The sequence below is a fragment of the Phaenicophaeus curvirostris genome, chromosome 9 (genome assembly GCF_032191515.1).
Source record: "Phaenicophaeus curvirostris isolate KB17595 chromosome 9, BPBGC_Pcur_1.0, whole genome shotgun sequence".
NCBI classification, from domain to species: Eukaryota; Metazoa; Chordata; class Aves; order Cuculiformes; family Cuculidae; genus Phaenicophaeus; species Phaenicophaeus curvirostris.
In genome coordinates, this window is record NC_091400.1 from 3,223,991 (window position 1) to 3,236,730 (window position 12,740).

The 12,740-nt window shown below is 38.8% G+C and overlaps 1 protein-coding gene across 5 annotated transcripts in view; it reads right to left on the reverse strand.

The window, feature by feature from the left end:
• The window catches only part of ANK3 (ankyrin 3), a 345,846-nt gene that overhangs the window by 99,538 nt on the left and 233,568 nt on the right, over positions 1 to 12,740 (reverse strand). For all 5 annotated transcript variants that reach the window (XM_069864352.1, XM_069864356.1, XM_069864355.1 and 2 more), the window contains 7 exons: positions 9,181 to 9,378; positions 7,151 to 7,249; positions 5,188 to 5,286; positions 3,794 to 3,892; positions 2,361 to 2,558; positions 1,749 to 1,847; positions 907 to 1,005 (listed from right to left, as the gene is read on the reverse strand). In XM_069864352.1, coding sequence (XP_069720453.1) covers positions 907 to 1,005; positions 1,749 to 1,847; positions 2,361 to 2,558; positions 3,794 to 3,892; positions 5,188 to 5,286; positions 7,151 to 7,249; positions 9,181 to 9,378 — 891 coding nt within the window. The remainder of the gene's footprint in view (positions 1 to 906; positions 1,006 to 1,748; positions 1,848 to 2,360; positions 2,559 to 3,793; positions 3,893 to 5,187; positions 5,287 to 7,150; positions 7,250 to 9,180; positions 9,379 to 12,740) is intronic.

Consider the following 12,740-nt stretch of genomic DNA (forward strand, 5'->3'; position numbering starts at 1 on the left):
ACTAGCTCTCCCTTTTTCCACAGTGTTTTTTTGTTTTGTTTTGAATTTTTTCAGTAATTTTAGGAACATATCTAGGTTGTTTCAGATGGAGCACTTTCAGTGCATTTACCTGCTTTAACCTACGTGTACTTCCACCCCGTTTTACTTATTGCTGCTGTCCAACTATTGATATTGATCCATACTTAAAACTGGGATGCACAAAAGATGCAGGCAATCTAAGCTCCTCTAAATTCTTTCTTCTACTCAGAACTAGAATACATTTAAATATTTATTCTTTCACATCCCCTGAAATTTTACACTATGTGTTGTCTTGCCTACAGTAAATTGCAATCAAACCAGGGATGTGACTGGTTGTTTTATAGAATCATAAAATCACAGAATCATTAAGATTGGAAAAAATCTCTAAGATCATCCAGTCTAATCATCAGCCCAACATTGTTTATTTTGCACTGTGGTAGAAGTATTGTGAATTGCATTAATAATTACATGCATTGTAGCGAAAAATGTATCACACGTCAGAAGTTATCCTAGGGCACAATACAGAAGAACCACCCTCTGTTTAGCTAGGTATTAACTCCAAGTTTGCCCTGCATAGATGTTAAGATGCAACAATATAAAGCTGGCTTGGAGAAGGTACTGAGGAGACCAGACAAGTGAAAGTGAGGCTCAGTATTTGCCAAGACTGACCTAAAGATTTTAAATGGTTCCACATCTACGCTTTCTTCATCCTTTACTACTATTTTATTCACCTGCAGAATTATTCTAACAGCTTTATGTTGTGGTGAGATATTAAAAAACAAGGTCACAGAGCCCCCTTGCAATTGCAAACACAGTCTAGAAAGATCAGTGAATAAAGTGAAAAAAAAACTCTAGGTATTGTTACCCCAAAGTGACCGGTACATGTACCTTGGCAGATGCATGAGGTGAAGCTCCCTGGTCCAACAGTAGGAGTGCCACTTTTTGATTATCGTAGTGTGCTGCTACATGCAGTGGTGTTAAACCGCTCTAAAAACACATGCAGAACAAACAAGTGCTGTTACAAACCCTCCCTGGGGACAACTTAAGAGTTTGGAAAATTGGAGTAGATAAGGTGAAAAAACACATTTGTTATTCGTTCCTGTATCCAGAGTCTTTGATAAATTCAGAATCAAAAAATAAAACACAGATTTGAAAACCCTTACTGATCTGTGAAAGCCCTTTTCACTTTTCCCAGGGAAGATCGACAGAGAAGCACATATCTGTGCTGCCCCTAGGATGGAGCGGGTAAAGAATTTTGACCCTGAGGTCACACTCAGAGCAATGTTTTTCTTTTACTGCAGTGGATAAGTAAACTGTCCCTTGCATCTGTAAAAATCCAAGCTGGGCTGGTTTGGAAAGCTTGAGTTGCTAGTGGGCTTTGCCCCCTGTCATGAGACCTGGGTGAGCAGAGCCAGCTGCCTGAGTACTTTGATAAGGACTGTAAATAATCTCAGCAGGAAGGCAGGGTAATGGTTTGCCTCCATTCCCCTGGATGAGTATGGAGATGACATGATTTTCTTGCCAATTAATGACAATAAAAGTCACTTCTGTCAAGAGTTTGCTAACTCTTGACAGCTCCAACAAGGACTGGAATATTATAAGAAACACACTCCAGTTAAACCCAGGCTATGGATACTAGTGTAATGGTAAGTAGGTAGAAGGATATTATTAGAATATTATGTGCATTTAGATATTTGCTGTGCAAGTGGCAGTGATTTCATCTGTCCTACCTTTCCAGAAGCATCAGGAGATGCATTTTTCTGAAGCAGGAGGTTGGCTACCTCAATTTTTCCATATTTTGCAGCCACGTGTAGAGGAGTAAATCCTTTCTGCAAGAGAAAGCAATTACATAGTAGCCTTGGGCAGTTTTTTTCAGGGCAAGGTTTGCCTCTGATCTACAAGGATATTGCTGTTTCCATCCATCCCCTTACATAGTTAGGAGCACAGGCGGCAAGTTTGCAGCTTCCTAATTGCCCTGGCCTCCCCTTGCAAGGCAAAGCTCTATCTACCTATGTTAAACAAGAGTAAAGAAGAAAGAAGCAGTTCCTTTCTTCACACAACCAAAGACCCAAGTACAAGGCTGGGTAACAGTTTAACAACGTCTTTCAGGAATTTCTGCCCTGCATTCCTTTCATGCCTAGAAAATGCATGTCTGATTGCTGTGATATGCTATACGTCAGGCTCTGAGGCAAAAACATGAAGCTTTGTACCCTCTTAACAAAATGCAGTTAATTCTTACATTATTTATATGTACGTATGACCTTTGCAGCATTTAATTCACAAGTACCACTTGCTACAGGTATATTTTACTATTCAAACTATCACTTAAGCAACTCCCTTACCTTGGTAATAATAGATAAAGATGCACCATGATCCAAAAGAACAGAAGCTACATCTTCATGTCCTTCTCGAGCAGAAAGATGCAGGGGCGTATAGCCAGACGTCGTAGCTGCATTTGGAGATGCTCCTTGCTGTAGCAGCTGCTGTACTATATCTGCTTTCCCCAGTCGAGCAGAAATGTGCAGCGGTGTTTGGTCATCCTAAACATAAAGGAAACAACACAGTCCTATATAAGAAAACTAAGGTTCACAGTTTGACAGAAAATATTTCATAGAATCATAGAATAACCAGGTTGGAAGAGACCCCCTGGATCATCGAGTCCAACCATTCCTATCAAACACTAAATCATGTCCCTTAGCACCTTGTCCACCCATGCCTTAAACACCTCCAGGGAAGGTGAATCAACCACCTCCTTAGATTCTATTGTTTTTCAAAATTGCAGATGACCATTAATTCTACTCAGGTCTTACCTAGTGAATATTGCATGGTGGCTTTCTCTTTGTCATATAACAAGGATACATGGCACTTTGTTGATGCATCATGAAATATTCCAGACAGGAACATAACCCATAACCGTAAATAAACTGATCAGTTTTCCTCATCTGGATTTGCCTCACTTGGCTTTGAGTTACTTGTTGAATTTGAGACCTTTCTTAAAAGGCAGCCAATGCTCTATTCCTCACATCTTGACCTCTTCTATGATTCCCCCAGTAATGTTAACAACTCACTCAGTTGCCTGGGATGAGCTGAGGTGCTTAGCATATTCTTACCTAGGAACTTGCAATAAGCATCAGACATTGTGTTTTTTACTGGTGAACAATTTGCTTTGGATTTTGATTAAAGATAACTTTACAGTGGATGTATCTCCTTCTCCTCTCTTCTATTTCCATAATTTTGTATGTTTCTTCAGTGGCTCTTCACCATTTCTTTTTCCTTCCCCATTATCTTTCTCAATTGCAATTGTTTCTGTTGAGTCTGTTTCTTCTTTCCACCCCTATGTTTCCTGCCTCCTTACTTTACGAGATGTTCTTTAGAAGTTTTGAATGCTACAGGCTGATGCTTTAGGGACATGACAGGAGACAGCAGCAGCACAGGGTTTACAGTTTTGCAGCAATAAAAGCAGATTTGTGGCATTCTTCCCCCTCCTCGCTTCCCACCCCAAAACAAAACTGTTCAAACACAGAATAGTTTATATTAAAATTTGACAAAAAAAGGGGCATGGTATCAACTTGACATCTCCTGCCTTTTCTCTTATATGCAGATCACTCATGACTACAGTAGAAGTGTATATAACAAAATATCACTTGTCATTATGCCAGGGCTCTTGGCTTCATCTCCCTTTCTCTTCCAAAACACACATACAAGAAGAATGCAAGTACCTTACTTTGTTAATTACAGATAATCTAGGGTTATTATACCTGGACCATCACCTTACCTTAGCTTTAGCTTCCACCTGAGCTCCGTTTTGTACCAGGTATCGAACAACCTCTGTTTGGCCAGCTCTGGCAGCCATGTGCAGCGCTGTTTCTCCTCTCTAACATGCAGCAACAAACCCAAAATATTGTTAAAAACACACCGCGGGAAAAACAAACCCCAACATAAAAAAAACATAAAAACCCCAACATAAAAAACCCCATACAAAAATACTATTGACCCAGTTCAGTATGATCTCCACTAGAATATTTTGTAGTAGTTGTCTGGAAATATGATGGGAGATTAATTCCATTTTTGACCTCTTAGCTGTATGCTACAAAGCAATTTATTTCAGGGCCAATTTCTCAACACAATAGTGCCTTTGTCACTAGGCTTTTGCTGAAAAAAGACATTGCAATTTTTGTATTTATTAGCATTTTACTAACAGTGTTAAAAATTACATCCATTTAAACAGAGCCTAATTCAGTCAAACAAAAAAATTATTTCAAATTTTGTATATTCAGATACACATATTTTTTGGCTTTCCTCTTGCTATACCCTGTGTCCTCACTATCATTGGTTATCTGACAAGCACTGAGATAAGTGAATAACAGGGAAAAAAAATCATTACTGAGTATATTAATCTAAGGTTTCATGGACTTATTTAAATATAAATCCAGGGAACACAGAATAAATGCAGAAAAGGAAAGTGCTTTCCACATTTTTGGACATCAATAAGTCATTATGTACAAACAGATGCTATTTTACAAATGGTGTCGCATTTTTATATAATCTAATCAAATTAGTAGATGAAGAATTTAATAAAAGATTGTCTTCTAACTGCACCTGTATATGGAAGGTGAAAAGGAGATTTTCAGGCCAAACTTAAAAAGAATCAACAAGTTTCTACTTTTTCCCTATTTTCTGGATTTTAAGTATCCATCTAACAATGACTACGGTTTTTACACGTGCCCTGGGAGCCTTGGGGCACGCAGAGCACATCCAGTAGAAAAGCGTGTTTGTACGGCCGTGTGGACACTGGCAATATGTCCTAACAATCTGCTGCAACCTGTTGGTAAGAGCAGAACTTCCCTTAAATGGTAGCCCCCTGGGGTCCTGGGAAAACAGCGCTCAACAGTCAACTACGCATCTCAAAAATTACATATGAGAAGCTACAGTATGTTCTCATTCTTTACTTGAGAAAACAAAGAGAGCAGAGTCTGCTTAAGGTCAGCCTCTTCTGAGGTTTCCTCAACCTGTCAAGTGTGTCTCGAGCAGGAGACAAGAGGCTGCGCTTTCCGTGACTCCAGCTGGAGCCACAACTACTGTGGAGGTGGATGGTGAACAACAGTGCTGCTCCCAGGTATTATAATGCATTTGCAGTCCTGCCATGCTGAAAAGAAACCTGTTACTCACCACATTGGTTGTGTTGGGTGATGCTCCATGATGCATTAGCTGCGATACAATATTTACATGTCCCATAAATGCAGCTACGTGGATTGGAGTCAGGCCCGACTGAAAATCAAACCAAAATCAAATTTAAATACCTACTCACACATCTCTTTACAAAACATATATACATATGCTTAAACTAAAGAACACACAGAATTGGAATTGCCTGTCAGTGTTCAAGGAATTCAGCAATTCTTCATCAACTAAAATAATTTATAGTTAATAAAGAGTTCTCTCTTAGGTTTTTTGCTAAATATAATTTTGGACCAGAAATTAAAAAACAAAAATTAAGAAGGCGGGGGTGAGACTTTCTGGAAAACACAGCTAGTGCAAAAATGATGCAGCGTCCATGCCCTCACCAAATCCAGTTGCTTCTGGGTGAACAAAAAAGCCTACTGACCTCAGTGGTGAGCACCATCCCCACTGTTTTTCTAGGAAAAAATAGAATTTAAAACCGTGGCACCCAGCCAGAGAGGGACAGGTACAGATGACACAGGCTCACGAGAATCCCCCCTTCCCTCAGGACCTTGAGACACCATCACAAATCTGCAGCACTGCCCTTATGCAAGATATAAAAGGCCAGCTGGAGCAAAAGAAAGAGGACGGAGGGAAGGGGAAAAAAGGGAGCAGTCATTTGGCAAGGGATGACCTCAAGGATTTTGCTTTAGAAATCCAATCAATAGTTAATATTTCTCCAAGTAGCATTACCCTAAAGCCTCCTCACAGCTGCTTCTGCACAGCTGTAGCAACAGTCAGCCAGAGGCTGCAGAAAGCAGTTTTACTACCAAGAGAAGGTAGTAGTGTTTTCTTCTAAAAGCAGAGAATATGGGTAAGACTGTTAACCTGGTTTACTCACACAAGACAGTGTTGTTAAGGAGTGCTGCTTTCATTCGTTTAATTCTTTGTATTTAAATGGGATGAAATTGAATAGATAGTTTTTCCACTTCTATGGTGACTGATTAATACTGAGGACAGACACAGCATCTCTTCTGTTAGGGTTCTCTCTGCACCTCCTATTTGCTAACATGATTTCAAACTAGACTCTGGCAGCTGCTTCTACAAGCCCTATGGCTTTTAAAACCAGTCTGTGGATACGTGAGCTGTAGCAAGGGCTGGCTTAGTCCTTTCTCAAGAAAGCCAGCGAGGGGGCTGCATGATTTAGTCTTCAATAATTAGAACAAACACCCATGCACTAAACTAGACTCTGTTCAAGGGATATGAACTGCTCCAAGTTGTATCTTGTTTAATCAATGGCATTGTTTATAATTTTCTACGCTCGTTTCTTCGTCAGTGATCACACATTCATATATGTGACCTTTCCTCCTAACTCAGCAGAGTATACACACACAAACCAAATTTTCCAAAGGTACTAAATTGAACTCTAAATTGTGTCAATAACTGGGTGTAGACCATCTCATGCTGATTGAAGTATTAGCATATTGATTTGTCTAACTGATTTGTGATGACCCATGGTGGTGACTGAATAACATTTCTGTGTGGAAAGCCAAAACAATGTTTGTGAATTAGACCAACTTTCAAAATAGGATTTGAGTGAAGTGCAGTCTTCACCCCGATCTGCCTAACAGGGTGATTTCGTCTTCTGTGCCTTATATTGCAGGTGAAAATTAGCAGAAATTCTAGATCTTTTTAAAAAATTAATTTTAAAAAATTGCTATAAGATCCGTTATGTTTCATGTGTTATCCCTACTGTACTCCCAAACTATGTCATTTTTTTGGGGTGTTGTCATCCATTAGGGCAACTGACTTTATTATTAATTTTTATTATTTGGAGAGACCTTGTTGAAAATAATTGTTGACTTGAATGGTAGCACCTGCTCTTTTGGAAATATAAAAAAAAATTAATCAATACAGTTACAATGAATTTTTTAGGAAAAACAAAGACAAAGCTGAAAAGTCCACTTCTTACCTCAGTCACAGCTTGGATTGATGCACCATGCTTCAGAAGAAGTTCCATTACTTTTATTCTGTTCTTCTTGCAGGCAATGTGTAGGGGTGTGAAACCATTCTGTAAATGAGAAAGCATGTACTTGTCAATACCATATATGTAATTAAAAATTAGAATTGTGCATGGAATCCACATAAAATATTCCTCTATTTTAATAAAACAGCTCTCAGATTTGTTTTTGCCTTATTAAATTGCTTGTGTAGAAGAGAGAAAAAACTTCTAAAAAGATGTATTCATAAAGCCAGTTGTAATTATTAAATATATTGCTGACTCTAATAAAGAAATTATTTTTTAAAATTCTCGCTTCACATAAAACTATCAAAAGCTTCATTTTTGCTTAAGGATATTCACTGTTAACTGAGTGTGGGGGGGTTGAAGGAGCTTTTTTGTTTTCTTTTAATTTTTCAGAACTGCTGTTAAAAAAAAGCACTTTACCAGCTCTGGCATTTGGATCCTCTTCTAAAGTAATCTTACTACTATTTTTTTTTACATGTGCAGCAGAGTGAACATTTAAAAATACTATTTGGTATTAGATGATACAACAGAAAACAAGTAAAACAGGAAAATAAGCTGTCCACAGCATCCAAACTAGTACAATAACATTAGTGCACTGCTGATGCTGCTCTGTATACTCATCAAAAAAGTCTTTGCAGAACAATTCTGCAACAGCTGACAGAACTGGTCCCTCATATCTGATCAAAATTAGCTTTTGTTACCTGCCATGTAGCTAAGAATTTCATATGCCTTTGTAACTTGGGGTCAGTGTCACTGTCTGTTCCAGTTAAGCATGAGCAGCTCTCGGCTCTCTCCTTAGCAGTGGACAATGTCCAGGGTAAACTCAGATGTGATTTCAGGGAAGAGGGAGCTCAAGCTCCAGCTACTGCACTCAGGCTCCTTCTACCTAATCATCCTGAGTGGGGATGAGGACAGAACAAAAGGAAATACCGAAAGGTTTAGGGGAAAAGGAAATTTGTGGCTAGGCTACCAGACCAATGAGAGGCCACTGCCAGCAACCCTAACAGGCCACACCTGACAATGATTTGATTATTTCAGAAGGCAAAAATAAATATTACAGGCCTTATAACCCTCCTCACTTGCTGGTTATAGTGAACAAACCCTATATAACATAATACCTTGACTAAAGACACTTGATGACAGGCTGATTTGACAACGAAAAAAGAACTCAGAGGGGCTGAAAGAAACAAATCTATGGAGTCAGTGCTATTTTCAAGAAAGTCAATCCCTCCTGGCTTATGAGGGTTTCAGGAGCTCATATAACATTTCAGGAACTGAATGAGTGAGTAGCACAAGGCTGTGAAACCAACAGTCAGTCCAATGAATGTCAGAATGTAAATTCGTTTGGACCAGTTATTGAGGAAGAAATCAAAAAGACATTTGAAAAAAGAAAGGATTGCAAGTGTTATCTTGCACAAAATATATTAATGCATTCAGTTTATATGCAGTTTAATTACACTAACAGATTTTGTTGCTGAAATTGTTTTTGAAGTAGAAAGATATATGACCCCATTGACATAAGTATAAAACATCACCAATATTTTTAAGTAACTCATTCCTGCTATTTACTTTTTCATAACTTAGAGAGTGATTAAAATTCTCTGTTTTAGGAGAAGTTGATTATTTTCTTTTTACAAACATTTTAAAAATGAGAATTCTTTCCATACCCAAAAACTACAGTAGCTATGTCTGCAGCAGCTTCACATGTTTAGAATCATAACAAGCTACCAGGAGGCAAGACCACTCTAGTTACACTAGAAATTCAAAAATCACTGTTGACCACCCGTAAGCAAAGGTCTACTCTGATTACACAATACGTTATTAACACTTTGAATCTCAAGCATCCTCTCTTGGGCTGCAGCACTACAACAAATCCTAACTGTCAACCCTCAGCAGGCAGAACATAACTCTCAAATAAGCCTCACTGAACTTTGGAAGAATGTTTAGCTGTGAATAGTAACCCGGTGTGTACTCACCAGTGCTTTGGCATTAGGATTAGCTTTCTTGTCCAGGAGAACCTTGGCAACTTTGTAGTGACCACAGTGGGCAGCAACATGCAGCGCAGTCAGATAGTCATTAGTGACGTCATCTACAGGCACGTTGTGCTGAATCAGAAGCTGAACACAGTTTAGATGATCTCCTTGTGTTGCCATGTGCAACGGAGACAAACCATTCTGTGAACAAAAAGACCCAATGCTTACGGGTTATAGGATGCTCAGAGAAATGAAACTCCTCCACATTGTTCTCAGAGCATTTGTTGTATGAAGGATTTTATAAGCCCAGAGAGCACCCTCTTGTTCAGTGTAACAACGAGGATTCTTACTCTGGCAAAAGTGATATGGAATTTGGAGCTCATTTGGTTAGAGTTTGTAGGTAACTCTACCTTAAAAAAACAGACATATCATACCAGCAATGCTCTAAATGTAGCTTATTTCAGCCTGCATAAGATGCTTGAATTAAATGAGTTATGTGAAGGACAGCACTTTCTGACTTTTCATACTTGCTATTCCTAAAAGCTGCATTTCACTTACCACTCTAATGTAGTCTGCATATACCAGGCATGAGAGAGCAGGTCAGAGCATCACTCAGTAGTCATTACAACCTTCCCTCACTCCTCCACTAGTTTTTTTCCTGAATCTGGGTTAGACTTATGCCTTACCCAACATTACACACCTGTGGAGACCATTCTCCCCAACCAGCATTAGTACAATAACAGAAGTGTCAAGTGTAGCAGGGCTAAAAAAATCTGAATAAGACCACAATGATGTGACCTACCAGCAGCAGTGGTAAAGTTCTGTCTCATCAGGGAAACGCCTGGGAGATATTCATGTTTAGGAACAAAATGTCTATCAAAAATTGTTTCTTGCACTACATACAATCAACAAGCTGCTAATATACATTTCTGGAGTAAAAACACAAGAGAAATAATTCTCAGAACTTTAAAAGACTGACTCAATTTCATGACAAAAGATTAAAAAATATGCCAGAATGAAAGGCATCTTGCTAGCACAAGTGATAGGAATGGTTGGACTCGACGATCCAGTGGGTCTTTTCCAACCTGGTGATTCTACAATTCCGTGATTCTATGATTCTAAGTGCATGAGCTCCTTAGATATACTGCAACAAATCCTCTTCCATTTGTATTCTTCGAGCTGTTGGGTTTTTTTTAAAATAGTCCTTCTAATGCCAAAATTAGATTCAAGTGCAGGAGCTATTCTGGTAACACATAATAGTATATAATCTATAAATGACTGACAGTACGCAATGTTTGCCATCAGGAAGAAAGCGAAACTCTTGCTCACAGATGCAGTGCCCTCATGTGACTGCAGTTAGCAAAGACAAAGAGGTAACATAAAACCAGCTGAGATCTGGGGCTTTCTGAAACAGATGATGTTTTTCTTCCCCTTTTCCACGGCCATATCATAACAGTAATGACAAACATTCAAATGAAGAGGGAAATACCTAGCAAAATGATTTTTCAAAGTGACATGGAAGAAGGATGGCGAAAGCAAACAGGCTAATACTCTCAGAATTTGAAAGCAGTTTACATTCAATGCTGAGAAGCAGACATTCTTGGACACAGCTATATCTTTCAAGTAAGATTATCTCATGGGCACCTCACTTGTGATTCATGTTGGTTTGGATAAGCCTCTCTCCCATTCCCAAAGGCTACCACAGCAATTATCTGCTTGATATTAGCAATGCATTTTAAATGTTTCCACTGTCTTCTAGTGCAGTTAAACAGTAGAATAAAAAATAAGATTCATATCTGGCAGGCATCAAAGCCCTCCTGATAACAGTTTAGAATTGATGAGGCTTTTTAGGTGATGGTAAAATACCATGGATCTTCATACACTGTCCTGTTCCATTTTTATAAGAAAGATCCTTCCAGTGAAAAGTGTAATTCTTAACAGTAACAGCCAATAAACTACACCTGTTAATGGAGTAAGAAACTGAGAAGATGTCACGGAACTCCCTCATAGGAGAAGCTTTTATGAAAGAGGTTGACACAGATGGGAAAGAAGGAAGAAGCAGAGCAGCCACACATCAGTTTGGGAAAATCAGCAAGATGCTTCACAAAAATCTGTCGGGGATGAGAAAAGTGCAGCAACCAGCCAGACTTTACCTAAACCAGCAAGAGACAAGACTGGATGCTAAAAAAGTTGATGAAGGAAAAACGTCATTGGAATATTGTCTTTTGTTATGACCTAAACCGGTTTTGCTCTTAATTCTGTTGCGGTGGAAGATACTCTGCAATCTTACAGGAGTCATTTAATATTTGAATGCCTTTGTCTTCCCACGTTACAATGTTCTCCTATCCCATTTCAACGTTGTAAGAGATCAATGACTATAAAAAGTGACTAGGTACTTCAAGATGGAACCACTACACGAACACTGTTGTATTACTGGTTTTATGAAGATTTCCAAGAAAATATCAAAAGGTGAGGACGTTCAGGATTAATCAAATATGTTGACAGTCACAGGAAAAAAAAACCTCTGAAGAGGACGACAAAGATGAAATAAAGCATCAAATGCCTGACTCGGCAAATATCAAATTATGAGTGACACACAGCTTATTTTGTAGCTGTGTCAAAGAACTGTAATCAGGGAAAGTGTCATTAACTTGGCAGTGGAAGGGGAAAGGGAAAGGAGCAAAACAATGTTAGAAAACCAGTAATTTAAAAAAGATGGGAATGGATACATGAAGATAGAACTTTTCACGCAGAAAATCACTGGCATTTTCAGAAGCAGAATTCAGGTTTCCTTTTGCTTGAAGAAAACCCCAGCTAATCCACTCCATCATTGCCTCCCCTGAAAATAAATCTAAGGCTATTCCAGTGTGAAAAAGGGCCAGCATTGCACTAAACAATCTCTAGCAGGAAATAGCTATCAAACTGCAGTCCGGTTATTCTTCTGAAAGAGTTTTATATAACATGAGAAAACTTTCTGAAGTTCAAATTCTTTCAAAGATGTGTCCTATTTCCCATAATATTTGGCTTAAAGTGAAGAGAATGGAACAACTTATTTTTGCAAAGGACAGTAATGTAGTTCAGTGCCATCTGGATGGATTCATTAATGTCATTCATAGGCACTGCTACTTCTTAGCTTGCTTTCTGAAAACAGCAGAATTAACACATCAGAGGGAAACTCAGGAAGCTCTGTGTTTTCTTCTTTTCACTTTTTAACACATATAACAGTTTTTTTCCTTTCCAAGGAGGAGGAACTCCATTTTACCAGAGTTGTTTCCATAAGCCTCTGCAGGTCAACAAACAAAGCGTGTCGTTCAGTCTTGGGCTATTTCAAACCAACTATCCCATGTTCTCATCTGCCTGATTTTGGCTAGGCGGTTCTGGGCCAGGCTGTGTCACTCTCCTAAGGAAGAGGAACACATTCAAACCCCACAAACCTTGAACAGCAGGTTAACCTTAGGGATAACATACACCAACACAAAGTCTGCAAAGGCAAAGACACATAGTTCCTTAGGAGAGGTTCTCATTTCTGTCAGTGGAAACAGAAGTGTTTTACTTTTTCTTCT